General features: G+C 48.9%; 1 protein-coding gene across 1 annotated transcript in view; it reads left to right on the forward strand.

Annotated features, from left to right (window-relative positions):
- The window catches only part of LOC144683379 (ras-related protein Rab-7b-like), a 46,198-nt gene that overhangs the window by 9,488 nt on the left and 9,324 nt on the right, over positions 1–27,386 (forward strand). Inside the window, exons 2-5 of the mRNA XM_078546334.1 lie at positions 5,106–5,167; positions 11,070–11,196; positions 14,696–14,911; positions 26,418–26,543. Of these exons, the coding sequence (XP_078402460.1) occupies positions 5,115–5,167; positions 11,070–11,196; positions 14,696–14,911; positions 26,418–26,543 (522 nt within the window). The 5' untranslated portion in view covers positions 5,106–5,114. The remainder of the gene's footprint in view (positions 1–5,105; positions 5,168–11,069; positions 11,197–14,695; positions 14,912–26,417; positions 26,544–27,386) is intronic.

Genomic DNA, 27,386 nt, shown 5'->3' on the forward strand with positions numbered 1-27,386 from the left:
ACCTTTCTATTCCTTTCTCCTTCATGTACTTATCTGCTTAAAGCCAACTACGCTACTGACCTCACTACTCTATGTAGCAACAGCTTCCACATCCTCACCACTATCTAAGTAAAGAAGGCCGGAATCGTCTGCTCCCATTGGCGTTGAGTGTAGTTGGCATCGTGAGTGGACAGTATGGCGAGTAGGCCAAAAATTGGCTTTACGCCGTTGTGAAACCAGTTTGTGATCATCCGCTCCACCCGTCAGTGACTGGCCGTGTTTCCCACCGTCCAATGGCGGGAAATTATTATTGTGCATCTCATTATTGTGTCCTCAAGCCCAATCATCCCCCCGCATCGCCACGTCAAATTTAATTCCCACATCGGCGTGACTCCAGAATGGCGTGATTTACGGCCCCCTTTAAAAGGCGTGCACCTGGCGAGCTGAACGCCCAGGGGAACTAGGGTGTGAGTGCCCTCAACCTGGAGCAGCGCTTGGGAGGATCGCGCGTAGGACATCATGGAAGAGGCACCGTGCATTCACTGGGGAGGCAAGTCGCTTTTCCCCGGCTGGCTTTCAGTTTGGTGCCGGGGTTAGGAATTCCAGTGTGGGTGGGGCTTGGGGAGGGGGGAGGCAAGGCAGCACAGACTGATGGAAGTACATAAGCACATGCCAGGGGAGGGGAGGGGGGGAGGGGGGGAGGGGAAGGTGGGGAGGGGGGGTGTGAAGGAGGGGAGGGTGAGGGAAGCGGCCACACACTTGGAAAAGCTTGTCAAAGTGAACATTCTTCCACAGCTGAGACCGGTCAGCAGCAGCTCCATTGACCTGCTTGGAGTCGGAGCCTCTGAGGTTTTTCTGCCCACTCAAGCGACGCAAAAGCATGAAAGTGCCACCAAATGCTGCAGAACTTTTCACCGTTCAGATGCAGACTGCTAATTAATGTGAGTTTTAGGGGGCAGCAGGACAATTGGACGACTGAGTAAGTTGTACAATCCCCTTGCGAAAGGTGGTCATGGCGCAGTCACTGGTGGAGGGGCTCACAGCCCCTTGCAATGTCTTTATTAAGGTTTGGACCAGTCTCCCCCATGGTTCAAGCTAACAGTGCAGCCTTGCAGTGTGGGTTAGGAGAATGCCTGTGCCTGAGCTGAGAGCACAGCCTGCAGTCCAATGGGCAAAGCTGCTGCCAATCGGTCAAGTGGAGAGGGGAGGAGATGGGCGGGGTTTTGGACAGCTATGAAGTGCACAACACACTGGCCATCCAAGCGGTGGCCAGCGCTCTCCAGTATGTGTGAAGGTGCCTTGAGACACAGCCTGAGCCAGAGACTTAACCAAGAGAGATCCTTAGGGCACGTGCTAACCCATGCATTTCTCTCTTTGATTCTACAGAGGAGAACATCAGGATAATGGAACCTGGTGATTTAGCGATATGCCTCATGGCTTACAGGGAGCAGAGAAGGAGAGTGTGACAGAGGTGCCCGGCTCACCAAAGGGATGAGCACCACCCTCCAGATGAAGGTGCACAGGGCCCCTTGTACACGCAGCTGAAGATCCACAGTGAGCCATTACTCGTAGGCGCCTCGTTAGTCCCAGGGCCAATAGACGGTGCTTGTTATTCCGCAGGTGACTGAGAACCAGTGCCGCCAAATGTCTAGGGGACTGGTCGGTCACATCTGCCAGCTGCTGCAGGATTTTGCACCATGGAGACACGGAGGGCATCCACTGCCCATGGCCGTTAAAGTGCCCGCAGCGCTCAATATTTACACCAGTGGCTCCTTCCAGGACCCAGCAGGTGACCTGTGCGGGATCTCACAAGTCTCCACCCACAAGTGCATCCAGGTGGTCATGGACGCCATCTTCGCAAAGGTGCAGAACTTTGTGCATTTTGCCTGGGATCAGGAAAGCCAAGAAGCAAGAGCACTGGGATTTGCGCAGATCTCCGATTTTCCATAGGTGCAGGCTGCCATCGAATACCCTCACTTAGATCTCCACGGCAACAAGCAGTCAACTGCTTCAACCGCAAGGGCTTCCACTCACTGAATGTTCAGCTGGTCTGTAACCACCACAATATGCGTCCTACAGATCTATGCATGATGCCCAGGAAGCGTCCATGACTCCTACATCCTCAGTGTGTCTCAGGTCCCTGACATCTTCCAGGGTCCACAGAGGCTGCAGGGTTGGCTCCTTGGGGACAAGGGTTACCCACAGGTAACATGGCTGATGACACATGTGTGGCGGCCTCAGACTGCAGCAGAGCGACGGTATAATGAGGCTTATGCTGCAGCTCACAGCTTGATGGAGCAAACCATCGGGATGCTGAAAATGAGGTCCCAGGGCCTGGACTGGTCTGGTGGAGCCCTGCAATCCAGTCTGCAGAGCATCTCACTGTAGCTTCCTGTGCACTACACAAGCTGGCGCTGCAAGGGGAGGAGGACCTAGCTGAGGAGGAGATAGGAGAGCTGTGCATCTCCGACGAGGAGGACGCCGAAGGGGATGAGGATGTTAAGGTCCTCGAAGGCCAGCATGCCAGCGATGAGGCCATCGCACTGGCCAGACGAGGCTGGTGCATTCGTGAGGCCCTATTAGCTTCTAGATTAATAGAGGATGATGCTGACATGCAGTGAGGACACTCCATGGATCTTCACATTGCCTCTGTGAACGTCTGACTGCTGTCTGGCTGATGGCAGTTCGCTTGCGCTCTGTGTCAGATGTGCCTAGGAGATAAAGTGGAGATTATTTGTGCTTGGCAGCCGTGTTGAACACAAAACAGCGGACCCAGGGTAGTGTTGACAGCGGGATGAGCTGGTGCAGGATCCTTGCCGCCGATCTAACTGTTGCTGCAGGAATGGTCCACGTCCTTTCCAGCCAGCTCCAACGCTCAACTCTCAAACGGAGTGAGGACCTTGATGTCTGGCACCTCTTCCGTTGATGGTGTGTGATCTTGTCCTGTATAAAGACAGATGGGGTGAGTGTGAGCAAGATGCGTGCCAGGCCAAATGAGGAAGGATGCCAGGCATACGTGTGTGTTGAGTGGAGCCATGGACAAGATGAGAAGGTGATCTCCAGTGGAGATGAGGCCAGGTGGAGATGTGAGGGTGTGTGTGAGAGAGTGAGTGGTGATGTTCCTTGAGCTGGCAGTGAGTGAGATGCCAGTGAATGTGTGATGGGCTTGTGAGATTGATGAGATGGTTGACTTGCACTGGTGGCACAGATGAGATATCATTCATCCTTTTTGTGCACTGGATGGCCAACCTCTTCTGTGCAGCATTGGCACTGATCACCACTGCCACCACCTCCCAAGCCGGAGCGGTGAGACTGATGGGCCTCCTGTGGCGAGTGCAGGGGTAGAGGACAGCATGGGCGGGCAGCCACAGCGTCTATAAAGCAGGCCAGGGATGAGTCACTGAATTGGGGGGGCTGCACTCTTCTTGGTTTTTTAGGGCCATGTCTTTACCGGAGCAGTCCTGGGCTGCAAGCATTGAGAACTGTGTGTGTGCAACTGCAGTTTAAATATGGCACCCGGAGTGGGGAAGCAGTGAGGTAACGGTGTGACGGGCAAATCGGTGGCCGCCCACCAGTGAGATGGCGTGTTTCCTGTGGCTGCATAATTAATGAGGCAGGGCGGGGGCGATACAGTGAAAATTTGCCATTACGTCCGGCAGCTAAAACGTTTCTCACGCCCGCTATCGTACAAATTTAGGACGATTCCGCCCAATGTTTCTCCTAAATCGTTCTTTGGGTTTATCCATCCTCTCTCAGATTTTTGGCTGCTGGCTTTGGACTCCCCACAAGTGGAAACACTTTCTCCAGAGCTACCTCATCAAACCCCTTCATAACTTTAATAACCTCTTTAACGGTCACCCCACAACATTCTCCTTTCCAGAGAAAATAGCCAAAGCTTATTCTTGATACTCATAACCTCTCAGTTCTGACATCGTCCTTGTAAATCTTCTTTGCACATTCTCAAATGCCTCTATATCTTTTCATTAATATGGAGACTATGTAAAATCCAGTTAATATCATTCCCAAATTACAATAACATTACCCTTGGTGCAAAGGCTGAAACGGCTCGATGTTGACACATTGCTATGCAGCAAAACAACATTTTTATTAAAGCTAAAGCAAACTGGAGTTTGAGTGAAAGGTTATTGACCTGAAAAGTAAACTCCATTTCTCACTACTAAATTGCTAATAAATCCTAAAATGGAATTCAAGAGAAACTTCTTTACTAAGAGAGTGGGGAGAATGTGGCACTCGCTAGCATGTGAATAATAAAGATGCCTTTAAGGGAAAGTTAAGCAAGTACATTAAGGAGAAAAGAATAGATGGTGATGTTAATGTGAAATGAACTGGAATGGGACAAGGCTTGAGTGGAGCAGGCACAGTGGTACAGACCTGTTACAGTGCTGTACAATTGTAGGTAATTCTCACTCCCTGACCTGAGTGTTTCCAGCATTTCATTTTTCATTTTGGAATAGAGCTATCTTTTTTTCATCAGTTCATGATGTCGCTGGCTAGGCCAGCATTTATTGCCCATCCCTAGTTGCCCTTGAGAAGGTGGTGGTGAGCTGCCTTCTTGAACAGCTGCAATCCATGGGCTCCATAGACCTTCCAAACCCACGGCTGCTACCACCTAGAAAGACAAGGGCAGCAGACACATGGGAACAGCACCACCTGGAAGTTCCCCTCCGAGTCACTCACCATCCTGACTTGGAAATATATCGCCGTTCCTTCACTGTCACTGGGTCAAAATCCTGGAACTCCCTCCCTAACAGCACTGTGGGTGTACCTACACCACATGGACTGCAGCAGTTCAAGAAGGCAGCTCACCACCACCTTCTCAAGGGCAATTAGGGATGGGCAATAAATGCTGGTCCAGCCACGATGCCTACATCCCATGAATGAATTAAAAAAAAGGAACACCTGCAGTGCTGTTAGGAAGGGAGTTCCAGGATTTTGATCCTGGAAAAACAGCGAGTTTTTATCTTAACAAGGTCAGACAGACCACGTTAGAATCATAGCCTTATGGGAGTTGCACCATTCAAGAGCATCAGTCCACGATCATTGCAGACAAGTTAATCTTCTGTCAGGTCAGCATTGACAAGTGTTTTCCTATGTTTATTCCCCAGGTACCATAGATGAACACCAGCAAGAGAGTAGACTTGAAAATAATTATCCTTGGTTCCATTGGGTAAGCAACAAAATAACTTATAAAAATATGCATCACAAATGTTTAACAGCATCCAGACGTTCAGGAGAAGTCGGGAAAAGAGGGGGGTTGGTGGGATGAAACAAAATAATTTTAAAACATGAACAATTGAAAACAAAGTACAGCAAATAGCTGATGGATAATATTTCTGTACCTCAGGAACAACGTTCTTTATAGTTTCTCTTTGTGATACACAACCTGTTCGTTGCACTGCACAGTCCCTTTAAGATTGCTGGGAAGCCTGTTTGTTCCCGGCTGTGCGTCTGCACAACTTAGTGGGAACATTAATCAGGGATCCTTCCTTCCTTCCTTGGCCACGGTGGCATAGTGGTAATATCACTGCACCGGTAATTCAGAGGCCCGGCCTAATATTTTGGGAAGGCAGGTTCAAAACCCACCATGGTGGCTGAGGGAATTAAAAATTCAAATTAATTTACAAATCTGGAATTGAAAGCTAGTCTTAGTGATGGTGACCGTGACACTATCATCGATTGTCGTAAAAACCCAGCTGGTTCACCCATGTCCTTTCGGGGAGGAAATCTGCAGTCCTGACCCGGTCTGACCTTGCACGTGACTCCAGACCCACAGCTGACTCTAAACTGCTCTCAGAAATAGCCCAGGAAAGCCACTCAGTTGCACCAAACCACTGCAGACACCAAATGGTTCAAGAAAGTGGCTCATGAACACCTTCTCCTGGGCAATTAATTAGTGGTGGGCCAGCCTGTCGCCACACAGGAGGAACACCATGTAAACCTGTGGGAGGTGTGTCAGCCTAAACTTTGGGCTCAAGATAATTACTTGAGTGAGGCTCTCTCTCTGAGCCATACCTGACACCCTGGACATGGTGTTACAGTAAATGCCCAGACCTAGACCATTGCACTGTTTTCCTGAGGGAGGCTGAAGGTAAACAGCAATCTTAAACCCTCGTACCAATCAACTCACCCCAGCGGACTGACTGACCAGTGCAGTTCATCGAGCAAGTGCACCCTCTGCTGGCCACACACAATAATTAGAAGTGAAAAGCAGGGAGTTTATATTAAATCCAGATAGAATTGTGTTTAACCAACACTGAGTCGTGTGTGGCATTGTGGTCTCCGTGTTGCATAAAGGATATAGAGGCACTAGGGGACGTGTAAAAAGATTTGCAAAGACGATACGATAACTGAGAAGTTATCACTATCAGACGAAACTAGGGCTCTTGTCCCCAGAAAAGAGAAGACTGAGTTCTTTAAAATTAAGAAGGGGGTTGGTGGAGCAGACAGAGAGGAAATTCTCCCACTTGTGTGTCGGAGGACTTCAAAACTAAGGGTCATGAATATATGACAGTCATTAATAAATCCAGTAAAGAATTCATGAGAGACTTCTTTATCCAGAGAGCGGAATCATCCCAGATTTGTACTAAGTGTGGTAGCGGGCATGTAAAACGATGTATTACCTGCTGGCCGCAATGGCAGGTATCGTCCCCTTCCCTCCTCATTAATTGTGCAGGAAACATTCTGCCTTGTTGACAGGCGGCCTCCCAATTTGCCCACCATGCCATTACCTCGCCACTTCCTCACTCCGGGAACCATATTCAAACTGCAGCCGCGCGCACACTTCTCAATACTTGCAGCCCAGGACTGCTCCGGTGAAGACATGGCCCCAAAAGCCAAGAAGAATGCAGGCCCCCGATTCAGTGACGCATCCCTGGGATGCCTTCTGGATGCCGTGGAGGCCCCTTGCGATGTTCTCTACCCCCACTCTGGCTGCAGGAGGACCATCAGTCTCACCAGTCTGGCTTGGGAGGTGGTGGCAGAGGTGGTCAGTGCCAATGCTGCACACACGAGGTCAGAAAACAGATGAATGATCTCATCCGTGCCACCAGGGTAAGGCAACACACTCACAAGCCTATCACATACACACTGGCATCTCACTCACTGCCAGCTCAAGGGACATCACCACTCATTCTCTCACACACACCCCCACATCTCCATCTGGCTTCATGTCCTCTGGAGACTGCCTCCTCAGCCCTCACCTTCTTGAGGCCATTTGCACAGATCAACATGTTCCCCCACACACACCCTGGGATACCCCCCTTCCCCAGTACAGCCCTCACCCTGCAGCCTCTTCCCTTGTCTGAGGCCACTTCTCCCCCTTCCCCAAGCAAGCCCAAGCCCTGCAGCCATTGAAAAGCCACCCCCACCTTAGGGCTGGTCCGGTAGGTAGAGACCTGCCCATGAGTCCCCCTAAAAGTGATGTGGTGCTGCCTGTGAATCCTGGCGCTGATGACTGCGAGTGCTGCCCGAAACAAGGTAGGCAAACAAACCTCGAAGTCCCAAGCGGAGTGCAGGTTGCTTACGCGCTGTTGTGAAACACGTTGTCGATGATCCAGTGTGAGGGGATGATCCAGTGTGAGGGGATGATTCCAGTGTGAGGGGATGATTCCAATGTGAGGGGATGATTCCAGTGTGAGGGGATGATTTCAGCGTGAGGGGATGATTCCAGTGTGAGGGGATGATTCCAGCGTGAGGGGATGATTTCAGCGTGAGGGATGATTCCAGTGTGAGGGGATGATTCCAGCGTGAGGGGATGATTCCAGTGTGAGGGGATGATTTCAGCGTGAGGGGATGATCCAGTGTGAGGGGATGATCCAGTGTGAGGGGATGATTCCAGCGTGAGGGGATGATCCAGTGTGAGGGGATGATCCAGTGTGAGGGGATGATCCAGTGTGAGGGGATGATTCCAGCGTGAGGGGATGATCCAGTGTGAGGGGATGATCCAGTGTGAGGGGATGATTCCAGCGTGAGGGGATGATCCAGTGTGAGGGGATGATCCAGTGTGAGGGGATGATCCAGTGTGAGGGGATTATTTCAGCGTGAGGGGATGATCCAGTGTGAGGGGATGATTCCAGCGTGAGGGGATGATCCAGTGTGAGGGGATGATTCCAGTGTGGGGGGATGATTCCAGTGTGAGGGGATGATTCCAGTGTGAGGGGATGATTCCAGCGTGAGGGGATGATTCCAGCGTGAGGGGATGATTCCAGTGTGAGGGGATGATTCCAGTGTGAGGGGATGATTCCAGTGTGAGGGGATGATTTCAGCGTGAGGAGATGATTTCAGCGTGACGGGATGATTTCAGCGTGAGGGGATGATTCCAGTGTGAGGGGATGATCCAGTGTGAGGGGATGATTCCAGCGTGAGGGGATGATTCCAGCGTGAGGGGATGATTCCAGTGTGAGGGGATGATTTCAGCGTGAGGGGATGATTTCAGCGTGAGGGGATGATTCCAGTGTGAGGGGATGATTCCAGTGTGAGGGGATGATTTCAGCGTGAGGGGATGATTCCAGTGTGAGGGGATGATTCCAGCGTGAGGGGATGATTTCAGCGTGAGGGGATGATTCCAGTGTGAGGGGATGATTTCAGTGTGAGGGGATGATTCCAGTGTGAGGGGATGATTCCAGCATGAGGGGATGATTCCAGTGTGAGGGGATGATTCCAGCGTGAGGGGATGATCCAGTGTGAGGGGATGATTCCAGTGTGAGGGGATGATTCCAGTGTGAGGGGATGATTCCAGCGTGAGGGGATGATTCCAGTGTGAGGGGATGATTCCAGTGTGAGGGGATGATTTCAGCGTGAGGGGATGATTCCAGTGTGAGGGGATGATTTCAGCGTGAGGGGATGATCCAGTGTGAGGGGATGATTCCAGTGTGAGGGGATGATTCCAGTGTGAGGGGATGATTTCAGCGTGAGGGGATGATCCAGTGTGAGGGGATGATCCAGTGTGAGGGGATGATTCCAGCATGAGGGGATGATCCAGTGTGAGGGGATGATCCAGTGTGAGGGGATGATTCCAGTGTGGGGGGATGATTCCAGTGTGAGGGGATGATTCCAGTGTGAGGGGATGATTCCAGCGTGAGGGGATGATTCCAGCGTGAGGGGATGATTCCAGTGTGAGGGGATGATTCCAGTGTGAGGGGATGATTCCAGTGTGAGGGGATGATTTCAGCGTGAGGAGATGATTTCAGCGTGAGGGGATGATTTCAGCGTGAGGGGATGATTCCAGTGTGAGGGGATGATCCAGTGTGAGGGGATGATTCCAGCGTGAGGGGATGATTCCAGCGTGAGGGGATGATTCCAGTGTGAGGGGATGATTTCAGCGTGAGGGGATGATTTCAGCGTGAGGGGATGATTCCAGTGTGAGGGGATGATTCCAGTGTGAGGGGATGATTTCAGCGTGAGGGGATGATTCCAGTGTGAGGGGATGATTCCAGCGTGAGGGGATGATTTCAGCGTGAGGGGATGATTCCAGTGTGAGGGGATGATTTCAGCGTGAGGGGATGATTCCAGTGTGAGGGGATGATTCCAGTGTGAGGGGATGATTCCAGTGTGAGGGGATGATTCCAGCGTGAGGGGATGATCCAGTGTGAGGGGATGATTCCAGTGTGAGGGGATGATTCCAGCGTGAGGGGATGATTCCAGTGTGAGGGGATGATTCCAGTGTGAGGGGATGATTTCAGCATGAGGGGATGATTCCAGTGTGAGGGGATGATTTCAGCGTGAGGGGATGATCCAGTGTGAGGGGATGATTCCAGTGTGAGGGGATGATTCCAGTGTGGGGGGATGATCCAGCATGAGGGGATGATTCCAGTGTGGGGGGATGATCCAGTGTGGGGGATGATTCCAGCGTGAGGGGATGATTCCAGTGTGGGGGGATGATCCAGTGTGAGGGGATGATTCCAGTGTGAGGGGATGATTTCAGCGTGAGGGGATGATTCCAGAGTGAGGGGATGATTCCAGTGTGAGGGGATGATTTCAGCGTGAGGGGATGATTCCAGTGTGAGGGGATGATTTCAGCGTGGGGGGATGATCCAGTGTGAGGGGATGATCCAGCGTGAGGGGATGATTTCAGTGTGAGGGGATGATCCAGTGTGAGGGGATGATTCCAGTGTGAGGGGATGATTCCAGTGTGAGGGGATGATCCAGTGTGAGGGGATGATTCCAGTGTGAGGGGATGATCCAGTGTGAGGGGATGATTCCAGTGTGAGGGGATGATTCCAGTTTGAGGGGATGATCCAGTGTGAGGGGATGATCCAGTGTGAGGGGATGATTCCAGCGTGAGGGGATGATTTCAGTGTGAGGGGATGATCCAGTGTGAGGGGATGATCCAGTGTGAGGGGATGATTCCAGTGTGAGGGGATGATTCCAGCGAGCTGGGCTTATAATGAGATGTTAAAGTATTGAAGGTTCCCTATGTGCTGCAGCGGAAAACACAGCCCATCACCGACAGGCCAAGCAGACAATCGCTTCACAACGGCGTGAATCTGATTTCTGGCCTTCTCGCCAGTACGGCATTGACACCTGCCGCCAACGGGCTGGGACGATTCCGCCCACAGCATGCTGGGAATGTGGAGCTCGCTCCCACAGGGAATAGGAAAGGCGAATAGCATTGATACATTGAAGGGGAAGTTAGATAAATACATGAGGGAGAAAGGAATAGGAGGATGTGTTGCTAGGGTTAGGTAAAATAGGGAGGAAGGAGGTTTGTGTGAAGCATAAACAAAAGCTCCGAGCTGTTGGGTGAAATCATTCATTTTGGTGCCGGATGTTGTGTGTAATTCTCTGTAAGTATTGAAATGATTGGCTTATTAACAGCACCAGAGCATGGGGGGCATCAACTGGCACCTGCCAATGGCAACTCTCAGGCTGGTCCAGGCAATTCAAAGAATTGCTGAGCATTGGACAACCGCTTTGAGAAAGAAAGTCTGGGAGCCTTCACATCACATGACTCCCTCTCAGGAAAATATGAATCTCATTATATTTGCGTCATTTTAGTTGGAGCAGACTGAGGTTACATCCTAAAAATGAGGTTGAGAGTGACTGTTTTTTTCCTGAATCCTTTGATGTAGGGTTGGTAAAACCTCCCTTCTGAACCGGTATGTCAACAAGAGATTCACTCAGGAGTATCGCACCACACTGGGAGCAAACATCCTCACAAAAGAGATCGGAGTGGACAATACCTTAGTAAAGCTACAGGTGAGGAATGCTTGTCTTGCTTCATTACGTGCACTTATACATCTGAGAAAATACTGAAGACCTGACTGCTCTGCGTCCAGCCATTGTATAGATATACAATTCCTGGAATGGTCTTCTATTGAGGAAAGTCACCAGCACATATTGATGTTTTTAATTCCTCCCCACCCTTTGCCTTTCTCACAATGTTTTACAACCCCTGTGCTCAGCTGTGGCTCAGAGGTTGCACTCTTTCCTCTGAGCCGGAAGGTAGTGAGTTCAAGTTCCAATCCAGAGAGTTAAGTACGTAACCCAGGATGGTAAGCCAGTGCAGTACTGAGGGCTTGTTACACTGTTGGAGGTGCTGTCTTTCAAATAAGATGTTAACCTGAGGCCCTATCTACCCTCTCGGGTGGGTGTAATACATCTCACAGCCCAATTTGCAGAAGAACAGGGAGTTGTCCCGGGTGTCATAGTAAATATTTATCCCTCAATCAACAATACAAAAGAGGATTAACTTGTCATGATCTCATTGCTAAAACAGAAACAGAAATACCTGGAAAAACTCAGCAGGTCTGGCAGCATCGGCGGAGAAGAACACAGTTGACGTTTCGAGTCCTCATGACCCTTCAACAGAACTAAGTAAAAATAGGAAAGGGGTGAAATATAAGCTGGTTTAAGGGGGGGTGGGAGTGGGGAGGTGGGGGGGGGTGGGGGTTTGTTGGGACAAGAAGCCAGTGATAGGTGGAGATAACCAAAAGATGTCACAGACAAAAGGACAAAGAGGTGTTGAAGGTGGTGATATTATCTAAAGGAATGTGCTAATTAAGGGTAGAAAGCAGGACAAACAAGGTACAGATAGACCTAGTGGGGGTGGAGTGAAATAATACTAAAAGGGCATAAAAGGTAGAGATAAACAATGGGTGGAAATACATTTAAAAATAATGGAAATAGGTGGGAAAAGAAAAATCTATATAAATTATTGGAAAAAACAAAAAGGAGAGGGAAGAAACGGAAAGGGGGTGGGGATGGAGGAGAGAGTTCAAGATCTAAAATTGTTGAACTAAATATTCAGTCCGGAAGGCTGTAAAGTGCCTAGTCGGAAGATGAGGTGCTGTTCCTCCAGTTTGCGCTGAGCTTCACTGGAACAATGCAGCAGCCAAGGACGGACATGTGGGCATGAGAGCAGGGTGGAGTGTTGAAATGGCAAGTGACAGGGAGGTCTGGGTAATGCTTGCGGACAGACCGAAGGTGTTCTGCAAAGCGATCACCCAGTCTGCGTTTGGTCTCTCCAATGTAGAGGAAACCGCATGCGGTGAATGGTGGGTCAACACTGTGTCTCCTTTAACCAATGAGATTTAAGGGTGGAGAATGAAACCAACGAATGATGGAAAAGGAGGAAGGGTGAACTAAAGTTAAATTAGATAGAGGAAGAGAAATAAAGCACAGAATCTTGTGCTTTCACTGGTGACGAGCTGGAGGTAGGAAGGGATTGTATATAAGGCTGGATGGTGACACAACCAAACCCCATCACCTTCCCGCCTCTGCTCAAATTAAGCTCTGGGCAGGAAGGCCCATGGTTGACCTTCCCACCCCATCGCCAACTGAGACTGCTAAACGGTCAATTAACCACCACTTGAGGGTCTCATCTCACTGCCAGCTGCAGGCCAGCCTATTGCCATTGACATGCACCAAAGCTAAAACCACTCATGCAGCTTGTCACCTCTGGGTGGATCCCAACCAAAGGCACTCAGTGCCAGATTGAAGGACAGGATATCGGGAAAGGGGAGGGTTGCTGGCTGGGAGTCACCCCCTAGTCCTTGTATCTGAACCCCTCTTTTCATAGCCCCCCTCCCCCCCTTATTACTTACTTGTGGCCTGGGTTGCTCCGCAATCTTGGAACTCCAGGGGAGCTCTTCGGGCAGCGGCCACCGTCTCCTCTGTGGTACTGCTGAGTGTAACAGCTACTGGGCTCCGATTGGCCGGCAGCTCTCGTTAGGCGGGACTCCCGTCCCGGGGGTCTTGATTCCGGGAGAAGGCCTGCTGGCGGCCTTGCCACTGCCTGATGGGCTTGTGGTTCAGCAGGCCTTCAGGAGGAGGCAGAGTGGGCCTCGAGCCAACTCTTCAGCTGGTAGACAAGACCCCCGATGCGTCAACAAGATTCTGCCCAAGGAGAGAGAGATAAAAGGAATAAGACAGAGAAAAGAGGCACAGAGGGACATTAAGAAAAAATGTAAAATTTGACAGTTTTAAAAATGGTTAAGTAGAATTGGCAATATGCCTGGAATGGTATTGAACAGTTTAAACTGTTAATTCTCAAGGTCCGAGAGGCTGGTTGTCATTGAAATAACAATTTTTACAATATTATGCAATTACCTACTAGCCCTATCTTTCTGCTATTTGTTTGGTGGACAACTAATGTGCAGATGCAGCAAGTTCTTAAAAATAAGGAGAAGGTTAAGGGCAAGAAGCTGTTTGTTTGAAGTTATTGGAGCAAATGGCAAAAATCGACCAGCAAGATTCGTCACTCATGTACTCAATTCTACACCGTGGCTTTAAAATGTCCAGTTTTGAGTTTTTTTTCTTACCATAGTGGTGTAGTGGTAATGTCACTAGGCTAGTAACTCAGAGGCCCAGGCTAATGCTCTGAGGATACGGACTCAAATCCCACCATAGCAGCTGTTGGAATTTAAATTCAGTTAATAGAATCGGGAATATAAAGCTAATTTCAGTAATGGCGACCATGGAACTATCATCGATTGTCGTATAAAAACCCATCTGGTTCACTAATGTCCATCAGGGAAGGAAATCTGCCACCCTCACCCGGTCTGACCTACATGTGACCCCAGACCCATAGCAATGTGGTTGACTCTTAACTGCCCTCTGGAATGGCCTAGCAAGCCACTTGGTTCAAGGGCAATTAGGAATGGGCAGCAAATGCTGCTCTTGCCAGCAACACCCACACCCCATGAAAGGATAAATTAAAAATAAAACATGCTGATAAGCCCAAAACAAAGGCAACGAAGGTTAGAATCTTGAGCCATCCTCTTACTTTGCAGGGCTGACCTGTGAGTGGTAGTTCTGAAAGGAGATGGTGGTGTTGTGGTAATATTGCTGGGACAGCTATTCCAATAGGGCCCAGGCTAATGCTCTGGGGGCATGGGTTCAAATCCCACCACAGCAATTGGTAAAATTTAAATTCAAGTCATTTCAAAAAACTCTGGAATTAAAATCTAACCTTGCTAATGGTGACCACATAAAAACCCACCAGTGTCCTTTAGGGAAGGAAATGTGCCACCCTTACCTGGTCTGGTGTACATGTGACTCCAGAACTTCAACAACCATGGTTGACTTTTAACTGCTCTCAAGGGGCAATTACGCATGGCCAACAAGTGCTGGTCTTGCCAGTGACACCCACACCCATGGATGAACTAAAAGGAAGTTTGTTGAATGACTACGGGACACCCATGAGGCAGCCATTTAATCCAATATGGACTGACTTGCCTATTGTTCTCTTATTCAGATCTGGGACACAGGAGGTCAGGAACGTTTTAAGTCACTGGTGCCCTCCTTCTTTAAAGGGTCAGATGGCTGTGTGCTGGTATTCGACGTGACTGACCGAGATTCTTTCTATGACCTGGAAGGCTGGAGGGAAGAGATATTGCTGCAAATTCCTTTGGAATATAAGGATTATCCTTTTGCTGTTTTAGGCAACAAAATTGATGTAGCTGCTAGACAGGTAAGTTATTATAAATCCATACAATCGTACAGTACGAAAGGAGGCCATTTGGCCCATCACCTCTATCATGGTTCATTGACAGATCTTCCAATCAGCACACTCGCATTCCCCATAACCCTACATTTTTTTTCCCTTTTAAGTACATAGCCAGTATTCTTTTGAAAGTTACTCCTACTGGTCTTTCAGGCAGTGGATTCCAGATCCTAACAATTTCCTGTACTAAAAAAAACTCTTCATCGTGCCCTGATTGTTTTGTATTTATTTTATATCTGTGACCTCTGGTTACCCTCTTGCCGGTCGAAACAGTTTTCTCCCTATCTACTTTGTCAACTTCTGAATTCTCTTCCGCAAACAGCAATAGGTCAATTGTTAATTTTCAAACTGAGGTTGATGGATCTTTGTTAGCCAAAGTTATTGAGGAACGGGGACGGGGGGAGAAATGGATATATGGGGCTCGATTTAACACTCTGCCGTAGACGGGTTTGAAGGCGGGGTCCATGGTAAATCTGGTATTCGGACTGCCCACCACCTTGCCGCCCATCCCTTGCCCCCACTGCAATTATACCAGTGACAGGGGTAGCCCACCTGTCATTAGACTAATTAGGGCCCTTAAGTGGGCAATTAATGTCCACTGAAGGGCTTCATCCCACCACCATAAGCATTTAACTGGTGGCGGGAGAGGCCCACGCCAATCAGCCAGCCTGGCAAGTTTGCCTTTGCCGTGGTGGGCAGGGTGGTGGGGGGGGCTGGCGTCCCTCCTTACCTGGTCCCCTGTGCCCATCGCAGCCCCCCGCCCCACCCCCCCTCCCCCACCATGTTGTAAACACCCCGTAGATTGCCCTCTCCACATGGCCTCTCAAACCCCCTGGCCTCCCCACCGCATTGCTGACCCACAATCACTTAGGAAATTCCAATCTATCCCCGCCCGCAGCCTCATTGCCCGAGTGCAGTACCGGCAGTGGCCACTGTTCCCGCTGGCGCTACGGGTACATCGTAAGTTGCCAGCCCCTGATTGGCTGACAGCTATCTGAGGTGGGACTTCCTGTTCCCGAGGGGCAAAAATCCTGCCTCCAACCTATTAATAGTCAGTTGGCCGTTAAATGGCTGTGGGGCAGCCATTTTTCCCCTGGGCTGGCTCTGCCCTAACTTTTTGGCCATCGGACCACGCCACCCCATATAATTCAGCCCATGGGATTAGGTCCAGGTCAGCCATGATCTGATTGAATGGCAGAATGGGCTTAAAGAGCTAAAACCCTCCTCTTGTTCCTTTGTTCTTAAAGCCCCTCATAATTTTGAATGCCTCAAACAAATCCCCCCTTAACCTCCTCAACCCTAAGGGGAATAATCCCAGTTTCTCTAGTCTGGCCACAAAATTGAAGTTCCTCAGTCCTGCTACCAAACCGGGAAATCTCCTAAAGTCCTGATGGATACAGTTGGTCAGTAAACTTTCACATGTAATATAAACAGGAGTTCCTTAGGTAGGTAAAAGAGATAATTGAAATATCATGATGGTGGCAGGTGCCGAACTGTGATGCCAACACAAGTTCAGCAAGTAATCATAATTCATTACAATCATTAAAATAAAAAAACTATAAAATAATAAAGGATTGCGCAATTATGAAAATTTTTGTATAGAAATAATTACAGCATGTTGCAAAATGCAGGTCTCCTTAATTGACAGAACAGAAATATAAGTTCTTCTACACTCTGCGTTTTGTATTAAAGTCCACAGTTGCATATATGGTCAGTTCATTAAATTCTCAATCATGTACATACTCTTTATAAAGTAGGTGATTGGGCTATTTTGTGGCCTATTCATTCTATATCTTATTTGTGGAATGGTGTCTTTTCCCCTTAATTCCATCACATATTTATTTTTGTGTGATTGTGACACGAGATGGTATATGGGAGTGGGATTCGAGAGTTTCCCAGGGCAGGCCAGACAGAGTTTAGGATCAGTAAGTGCTGCTGTCAAGGTACTTGCTGAAGAAGGAAAGTTACAAGCGAGTTTCATTTTTTAAAAATTTATTCATTCACGGAATATGGGCATCACTGGCCAGGCCAGGCCAGCATTTATTATCCATCCCTGATTGCCCTTTTTTAAAACCCAAGTTGCCATGGGTCTGAATGTCAGATTATCTTCCCTAAAGGGCATTAGTGAACCAGGTGAATTTTTACAACAACGAGTTTGGGGTCAGACTTTTAATTCCAGATTTTTATTGGCTTCAAATTTCACCATCTGCCGTGGTGGGATTCGAACCCAGGGTCTTTGGGGTACTAGTCCAGTGACAATACCGCTATTTTTTAAAATTGATTCTTTCATGGGATATGAACATCGCTGGCCTAGCCAGTGATTATTGCTCATTGCCCTTGCCCAGCAGGCATTTTAAGAATCAACCACGTTGCTGTAATGGAGTCACATCTAGACCAGACCCTAGACCAGGTAATGACAGCAGATTTCCTTCCCTAGTGAACCAGATGGGCTTTTACAACAATCATTTCATGGTCATTTAATTCCAGATTTTTACTGAATTCAAATTTCATCTGTCATGGTGAGATTCAAACCCAGGTCCCCAGAGCATTACCCTGGGTCTCTGGAGTACCAGTCGAGTGACAGTACCACTATGCCACCACCTCCCCTTTTACATTGGGGTTTTTTTTTGATTCTGCTTATAAAATCACACTCTCCAACCTGATGGAATAATTTTGTTTATTTGCCAGTTGCCAGTACAAAGGCCTAGATGTACCTCTTTCACTGAAAGTCATTATCATTTATGTTCATTTTGTTCATGAAAGGAAAATGCCTTTCACAACCTCAGCATGTCTCAAAAGTGCTTCACAGCCAAGAAAATACTTTTGAGGTATTGATACTGTTGTGATGAAGGAAACACAGCAGCCAGTTTGTGCACAGCAGGCTCCCACAAACAGTAATGTGATAATGACCAGGTCATCAGTGTCTGTGACGCTGACTGAGGGAGAGATGTTGGCCAGGAGACCAGGGATAGCTCCCCGGCTCTTCTTCAAAGCAGTGCCACGTAACAGGGCAGATGGGGCCTTAGGTTAACATCTCATCCAAACAACAGCACCTCTGGTAGTGCAGCACTCCCTAGTACTGAACAAAAACAGAAACAGAAATACCTGGAAAAACTCAGCAGGTCTGGCAGCATCGGCGGAGAAGAGTACAGTTGACGTTTCAAGTCCTCATGACCCTTCAGCAGAGTTCTGTTGAGGGGTCATGAGGACTCGAAACGTCAACTGTGCTCTTCTCCGCCGATGCTGCCAGACCTGCTGAGTTTTTCCAGGTATTTCTGTTTCTGTTTTTGTTTTGGATTTCCAGCATCCGCAGTTTTTTTGTTTTTAACTCCCTAGTACTGCACCAGGTGTCAGCCTGGATATTCCTGTTCAACTCCTGGAGTGGGACTTGAAGCCAAGACTCTGACTCAGAGTCATGAGGGTCATCAACTGAGTCACAGCTGATCCCCTGTAATTGTAAATCAGCACATTCAATATCCGGGACTTAGGCTTTTTGAAAAAACTGCCTATCTTCTAGCCACCTATTTGATAATTGTAGTGGTGAGTGACTCAGTGAAATCACCTCACGGGAAATCAAAATAATTTAGAGAGAGAGAGAGAAAGAGGGAGAGAGAAAGAGGAAGACTGTGGAGGGAGGAAAGGAAGAAACAGAATGCAGGGCTTCTATTTGAAGCAACCAAGTTTCTCGTGAAAAAAAGTTAAGGCTCTGCTGTTCTTAAACTAGCCAGTAGGTGGTGGAGAAGGACCACACTGTTTGACCCACCTTCCAATGCTAGTATTCCTTCCTCGAATAGAGGGCACATTGTTTCCATCAGACAGGTTCAAAGATAGCAGGAGTTTACTGTGCAGAGAACTGAAGAAGAGATTTAGCCTCCACGATCTATCACGTTCCCTTACATCATGAAAGAACAAGGGTGGAATGCACCACCAGAGTGAGAAACTATTAAATATGTTAGCCTTTCAGCTATATTTGACTTACATAAATTTACAGCGAATCTTCAGCATAAAAACAGGACATTCAGCCCAGCTGGCTATGCTGGCTTTTGAGCTCCACGTGAGACTCCCTCCACTCTTCATCATCTGACCCCATCAATATGACATCCTCCTGGTCCTTTCTGCCTCATCGACTAGTTTCTTCTTGAACACCAATGCTACTTCCCTTGTAGTGAGTTCCACATTCTTACCACTCCTTGGGTTAAAAACATTCCCCTGAATTTTCAATTGGATTTTTTAGCGACTAACCTACAGTTATGGCCCCTAAATTAATGTTTGCTTTTATTTGCTCCACTCCTGTTTTTAAGTAGTCGTTTGGTAGAACAGGACTTGAGTACGACCGAAAAAAGAGACATTTTGTCGATGCTTTTTGTCTTGCACTCATCAGAATAAGGCCGTACGTCCTGAAGACGGGCAGATCATATCAAATAGCACGTCCCTTCCATTGTTCGCAATGGACAAAGTACCCAACCAGCCCGTGCTTGCAAAACTCAAAACACAGTGTCCAACATTAGATGTGATTCTGTGATTGGACATCATTTTTCTAAATAATCCTCAGTGTGCTAAGAATTGCATTGACAACCAATTTAAGATTGTCCGTCAGGCTCAGAGTGTGGCGCATTTGCATGTACAGGAGACTACATACATTAATACATGGGCCCTGTTCTTTGTAGACAGAGAGAACATGTAAACATGTTGCACCTGTTCAGCTAAACAAAACAAGTGACAGCCATTCACTGGTTCATTCCTCACAGCAATTCCTTGACCAATCGGAGTCAAGCTGCCTGGTTTAAATGTCAAACAATGCTTGGCAGTTAACTGTCAGTCACCATCAACTAGTGCATTCTCCATGAATGGTCATAGGGCGTGAAAACAAATTGAAGTATTTGTCCCACTCTCCATCTCTGCTTCCATTTCATTACTGAGACAAGATTCAAAAGCAAGAGGCAAAGGCCTGCGTGAATATCGCAGAGAGATGTCATACAACTTCGAATATAAGCGACACTAATTCCTAGCCATTTATCCACTTATTATGGTAAATAATGAGCTGCTCAAATCCCAGAGGGAAACTTGAAACAAAACAGCTGCCACAGCTGTTTTGCAATTTGTATTTTTATTTCGAGATGCATGCCTTGAATTCAATAATAGATCACTGAGTCTTAGAGGTTTTTTTTACAAAACTAAATTAAACATTTATTAATAAAAGAAATGATTTTAAGCACATACATAGGTTTACAGATTGCTATTTACAGATTACTACCATGATAACTCCTAGCTCCCCTAATTAATTTGGCTCCCAGTTACACCTACGTTAAGGCAACAGTAAAACAGAATAGATTTCAACAGACTCAGGCAAAGCAACACAATACCCTGGACAGTGATATTTAAAATTAATTCTCTTATCTTCAGTTCCTATAGGCAGCAGCTTGGTACATAGAGGCTGGAGGCTTTTCACACTTGTTAGATCTTAGAATTCCTCCCTATTACACATAACCTCATCTCCTTTGTACAGGTTTCTCCATTTTTAATGTAAATTCCATTTCCCAATGTGTATTTGCAACTTCACTTTTTCCATAATAGAAATATTTCATAGCGCTCATATTATCAGTAATCTTTGGGAAAAATTAACACACTGTTTGGCTTAGCCTCTTATGGCTAGGTGTAACACCTTACCATCTCTTTGAAATTCACTACTCTGGTTTATCAAAAAATGCAAATGTTCTTCACACCTCACACTCTAAAACTTCAGCCGTGTTTACATATTTAGCATTTCAAACCTAGTTCCCCTTCTGTTACATCAAAGTACCCAGGCCAGCTGTCTGTAATTCAATTAAAACCCACACACACACACACACACACACACACACCTATACACAGATAAATTAATCCAATCCCCACTGTTAACCTACTTTGACAATAAATTACAATAATATTATGAAAATTATTATATTTTCATGACACCACTGCTCAACATGTGTGATTTTAGCTTCCACAGGTAGCTCTCAACTTCTTGAGATGCAGTTTTCCCCATAAAGATTGATCCCTCTGGGAATTCTGGATTCTGGATTTGGTACCAACTATAAATTTTTGCAGTGCAGCATATATAAAAAAAACACCTAAAGAGGGATTGTTGTCTCTTTAGGCTCACTCTTCAAGGCAGCACTGAGGGAATGCTGCACTGTCAGGGATGCTGTCTTTCGGGTGAGTCTCTAATCCGTCAGCCCTCTAAGGTGGTTGTAAAAAACCTAGGGCCCTATTAGGAGTCTGGACCAATATTTATCCCTCGGCTGACGTCAGAAAAACAGATGATCTGGTCATTATCGCACCGCTGTTTGTGGGAGCTTGCTGTGCGCGCACTGTCTGCCATGTTTACTGTGTCACGACAGTGCCTGCACTTCGAAAGTCAATAAAGCTCTTTGAGACGTTCTGGGATTGTGAAAGACACTTTAGAAATGCAAGTCTGTCTTTCATTCCTCCTTCTTGGGCAAACGGAGCAGCCAGAGGAGCTATGTGTCACGTTTGTCACAATAACATTCCACACACAATTTCTGACACAGGAACGTGCATCGACAGATTGATGTGAAATGATGCATGGAACACTTGTCAGAGACTATGTTCCATCAGCTTCCCTGTATCACTGACATGGATGCAATGAGTCACTTTGCCAACTGTGTCAGGCTTTGGAATGTCAGCTCAGAAACACATGGGGTAGAATTGTTCGTCGGACGTGCAGGGGGTGGGCCCCACGTGTCCGCGCGGTGACAGTGGGCGAGCGTCCCAAAGTCACCGTGCGCCATCGCGATGTTTCGCTGGGCGGGCGCGCGATGAAGTCCGACACGCACCCGCCATTAATTAACAGGCCACTTAACGACCTTTAGTCTTCAATCGATGTCGATTTTCGGCGCGACTGGCAGGCGGGTAGGAGACATTCCTATTAACCTCATCCCCGGGCGGGATAAGAGGGCTCACTGGGGTTGTGAATCTGCTCTATGAAGTATTTATTGCTGAAAGTTTTTGAAACTTACCTGTGTGATCTGCAGGACTTCAGAACACATCCCAGCTGCTTTTTCTGGACTCTTAACCTTCAGGTTAGCACTCTGCAGAGAGGAATCTTTTCTGGGCCTGCAGGTTTCAGGAAGCCTTCCCTTAGCCTGGGAATGGGAGCTGAACTGTCCTCTGGAGGCAGCTCCTCTGAGGAGGAAGGGAGGGCTGGAAGGAGTAGGAGGCCAGGAGTGGACATTCAGCCTCCAGGGGAGCCACCTTTGGGAGGGGAGGCGCAGGCACAAGGGGCGCAGGGCCAAGAGTTAGTCCAAGGTGGAAGGGGCCGCAGAAGATGCCACTATCCTGCTGCCAGGGTTTACAGGCGGCGAAGCAGCTACCTCAATATGTCTGAGGTGCAGTGCCGAAGGAGGCTCCGACTCTCAAGGGAGACAGTCAAATATATCTGTCAAATGATTGGGCCTAAGATCTCCCCGAACTGTGTGGGTGGACACCCCATGCCAGCGGCTCTGAAGGTCACAGTTGCCCTCAACTTCTATGCCTCTGGCTCCTTCCAGGGCTTGGTGGGTGATCTTTCCGGTGTCTCCCAATCAGCTGTCCACACTTGTGTCAAGCAGGTTACAGACGCTCTGTTCAGACGTGCATTGACCTTCATCCACTTCCGCTGGGACCAGGCAAGTCAGACACAGCGAGCCAGAGGCTTCGCAGCCATTGCTGGCTTCCCCCGTGTCCAGGGTGCTATAGACTGTACACATGTGGCCATCAAGGCACCAGCAGGTGAGCCCGGTGCCTTCGTCAACAGGAAGGGCTTCCACTCCATGAACGTGCAGATAGTGTGTGATCACAGGATGCTGATTCTACAAGTCTGTGCAAGGTACCCAGGCAGCTCCCACGACGCCTACATCCTCAGACACTCCCAGGTGCCGGAGCTCTTCAGTGCTCCAGCCCGGCTGGATGGATGGCTGCTGGGTGACAAGGGCTATCCCCTCAGAAGGTGGCTCATGATGCCTCTCTGCCATCCAAGAACAGAGGCTGAGCAGCGGTACAATAGGATCCACAGCACCACAAGGGCTGTGGTGGAGAGAGTCATCGGTCTTCTCAAGCTGCGCTTCAGATGCCTGAACTGCTCAGGGGGCGCACTCCAGGACCCCCCAGATCGTGTCTCGGTGATAGTGGTTACATGCTGTGCTCTTGAGCTAGAAAGGGGGGACACAGTGGACGATGAACACATCGATGCAGTGGCTGCAGTTGCACACGATGAGTCCAGCAGTGATTCCGAGGATGAACATGCACAGGGAAATGCTGAGGGGGTAGACCCTGACCCGGGGCTACACCAAGGAGGCAGGGACACCTGGGAAGCTTTAATCCAATGAACATTCAGCCAGCACAGATGGATCACCAGGACAAGCCTAGGCTGCCGCCTCGATACTCGACACCTAAGTAGAAAATCTGCCAGGTCATCAGCAGTAACTAAGGGCCTGGTACATAAAGCTGAAGTCCAAAGAAACATTCATGACACTTTTCTTAAACACACACATGCAGATGAAACGAGGCACCCTCAGTCATGGTGACACATCTGGCATTTAAAGTGTGAATCAGAAGTTATCTCATATTAAACAATAGTGTAAACAATCAAAAAAAATCATAAGACCTAATCTCGGGCCAACACAAAAGCACCAGTGATAAACCCGTGGTGTGCCTAACGTGCCTTATGCTTTCGTTTCCTGGTGCTACGTCTTGGTGCTGCCCCATCGCTCGGAGTGGCATCTGAGCCAGCCTGCTGACTCTGCTGTCCTGTTGGCCTCGATGACCTTGGCGGTTGTCCTCTGGCCCGTGGAGCCTGTGCTGGCCCCGCCTGGGAGGGAGCTGCCAGTTCCACAGTTGGCATCTCCCCAGTCGTCGCAGCCTCACCGGATGATACAGTCACTGAGAGAGGGGAGGAGGGGCTGCTGCCCTCACCCGGAGCGCCCTGAGAGGAGCCCGCAGAGACGACAGGCAGCTGCTGCACTGATATGAGGTCGCTTCGGACTTCCCTGCTCACCGTGGATGGATCGGCACCGAGCTGGGACACTTGATGCCCACACCATCTCCTACACTGGCACTGACCAGCTGAAGTCAATGCCGATGTAAGGGCTTGCTGGTCAGAGCGCATCCCCAGGAAGCCCTGGCGGGTCTCCTGGAGTAGGCTCTCTGAGAGAGTTGCCACTCTGTCCATGGAGGACACGTGGGGCTTGGACATGTGGCTCATTCCTTCGGTGATCGTCCACGTAGACTCCTCCACAATGGAGACCAAGCCAAGCATAGCCTCATGTATCTCCCCCAGATGCTCCCACACACCCGGCCGCATTTCCTGCACCTGCTGCATCGCGGACGACTCCAGAGGCTGATCATTAGGCACCGACTGAGCATGTGCCTGGTCCCCTGCTGTCCTCCAACTGCTGCCTCCATGGGCACTCTGTCTCTGCCAGCTCCTCCAGCGACTGTGACATGCCCTCACCGCTGTGCCCCGGGACACTAGCCAATGTTCGAATTCCCACCGAGGTGCTAGTATCTGTGCTGGTGCCTGCCTGGCAGAGATGGTCTGACGCTGGTGAGACTTCAGGCCCCTCAGGTGAGAGGGGGGCATCTGCTGCTCCTCCTCCTGGCCCTGCTCTGATGATGCTGAAAGGAAGAACAAGGACAGTGGATCACTTAGCGTGCAGACACTGACAAACTTCATCCCTGTCCCCTGGATCGTTATGCGCTCAACCTTCCAGAACCAATGGCCCAGCAATGTTCCAACAATAACTAATTTAACATTCAGCACTGCTATGGCTGTTGGGAGGACAATGCTGACCTCACTGTTGGGCATAAATACCTGGCCGTGGCACACCAGCCTCCCCGACACCAGTGGACCTGGGTGCATGGCGCCTCTCCAGAAGCAGGGCCTCCTGCTCGAAGCAGCTTAGTATGGCGAGCTGGGCCTGGCCGCCTCCAGCCCTCACACACCCGGCCCCGTTATGAGCATTCTTCTCCTGAAAATGAGAGAAGAGCATTGATTAGTGCAAATTGCACATGGACTCTGCTCGCGCTCGGCCCACCCCAGCCAGAGTGGGACACATCAGGCCTCCAGTGCCTCCTCTCCCCGCTGCTGCTGATCACTCAGACCAAGATGCTAGGCCTGCTCCCCATCCACCCAACGCCCCCTTGGACACATGCTGCCTACATCACATTAGGTACCACGCGGTATTTGCTCCCATAGCAAGGAGGCACAGCCACGTACGGCATAGAGGGCAGCAGATGGGTCTTTGCCACGACACCTTGAGGCTCCCCTTCCACCATCTCATCACCCTGACTAGGACATGTCCTGGAGCTCTGAGTCTGCGACTAGGTGCATCTCCTCCAGGTTGCCCCCAAACCAGTCATATGGGACTAAGACCAACACATGATGCGGAGGAGAATTCATCTCCTCATGACCCACTCAGGCTGACCTCAGCATGGGCAATATCTGCTTGGCCACCCAGCAAAGGAAAAATGCCCTAAATGATTCAATGGTGTCACGACAGTAAGACTTGGGGCAGGGAGGCCTTAGGGGGTAAGGCTGCCTGCTGGGTGAAATGCCCAATGCCAACATGGTACTCACCCTGCCAGAGCGCAACAAATCGTTGAAGCGCTTGCGACACTGGATCCAGTTGCGCTGTTCCTCATCGCAGGAGCTCACCACCTCCCCCACCTCCTCCCAGGCACATTTTGTCATGTTGGGGTGGGTCTCCTCCTCCCATCCTGGGGGACCAACACCTCCAGCCGTGCTGCCACCTCCTCGAGGAGGGCAGCAAGGCAGGCATCAGAAAAACGAGGGGTGCATTGGCCCCCACCTCTGCCCTACCCTGCAGCCTGCCCTGCTCACCCGAACCCCTCTGCGGCGGCCTGGAACTGGCTGTTGTGAGCAACCTACAGGAGGCTGCCAGGCCTTCCTTTAAACAGGCTGTGGGGTCACCATTGGACCCGGAGGTCTGTGCACTCCCGCCGCCGCCCGCCATATCCTATCCTCGGGAGACGGCAAATACGCTGGGTGGGTCTTAATTGGCCCACCCACGTAACATGGTGAAGCGGACCCAATCACAGGCGGTGTTCAGGTTCCCGCCCGCCTGCACCCACTCCCACTCTCCCCCACACCCCCCCAAACGGAAAATCCTGGCCATGGAAATTTGAAGTGACCCTTCAGTGACGTGACCAGGTTAAAACCTAATGTCCACTCTCTTGAGTGGCTAACGGTGGCTCTTTTTCAACTAATTAGGAAAGCGACTTTAAGAAGCGTGCATCAAAAACTGCGGAATGGAGTGCAAACCAGGCAAGGCAAAGGACTAACGCCAAATTTGGGATTTCAAATAAACAGGATAAATTGTAAATTTTTTCAGCAGACCGTGGTTAACCTTGTGGACTATGATTCTGTAGTTTTGCTAATGTTGTGATCCCTCCTCCTCTCTTTTCACTCCTCCAGGTTGCAAGTGATGAGGCAGAAGCTTGGTGCACAGCTCACAATGTTCCTTACTTTGAAGTGAGTGCAAAAGAGGATATCAATGTGGACCAAGCCTTTGAGAACATCACCAGAAATGCATTGTCGCAGGTAACGATTACATCAGTTACTCAAAAATAAAAGTAGACAAAGGTCTCAGAATTTGCTGGGTAAATAATGGTGAGTTTAATGCACTTGCCGTTATTAAGATGTGAATAACCCAACAATTTGTAGCAAGCAAGAGTTAGCCCATGAAATGCCAATAGCCACATGTTAGCCCATGATTTGCATCTCCTTTCCATTACCCTTGAGAAAATGGGAGCTCATCTCTAACCTACCCTGTGTAATTCAAGAAATTGTTGCTTTTTCACATTAAGTAAACTCGCCACAAAGTTGGGGGCTGGTATTTAACAAAACAAGCACCTTTTTAACAAGGAGAATTATGTTCCTGCAATGCCAGTCAACCTCTCCAGAAACTTTGGAGTCTCATTCCTTCAGGTAGTCAATTGCTCTTAGAGAGTTTAATTTGAAATATTTTTCTGTTTTTTTGTCTGTCTCTTTCTTTTCAGCTCTGTCTTTCTTAAATATTTCTTTTCCTCTCTTTATTTACTTTTAGGTGTCTAATTTGGCAACGAATTCACATTTTTTCCTTTTCCATTATTCCTCACTTTATTTTTCAATCTTTAACTCTCATTGGTTAAGGAGATAGACTGTTGATCCCGTTGTTTTCCAATGTCCTAGGTGCCTCGTTGCCCTTATTGTGCCATTATCAGTTTCCACTCCCAGGAACTTGCAAAGCAGGTACTTTGAGTTGAATTGTGAGGGAACAATTTAGCAAACTGTACATGAATCCCAATGTCGACTTCCAATGGCCATTTCTAGGCCATTTCGTCTTCACACACCCACCCACCGCCCCCCCCCTACCCCCGTAACAAACTGGGTGAATCAAACACT

This window comes from Cetorhinus maximus, chromosome 8 (assembly GCF_964194155.1).
Source record: "Cetorhinus maximus chromosome 8, sCetMax3.hap1.1, whole genome shotgun sequence".
Taxonomy (NCBI): domain Eukaryota; kingdom Metazoa; phylum Chordata; class Chondrichthyes; order Lamniformes; family Cetorhinidae; genus Cetorhinus; species Cetorhinus maximus.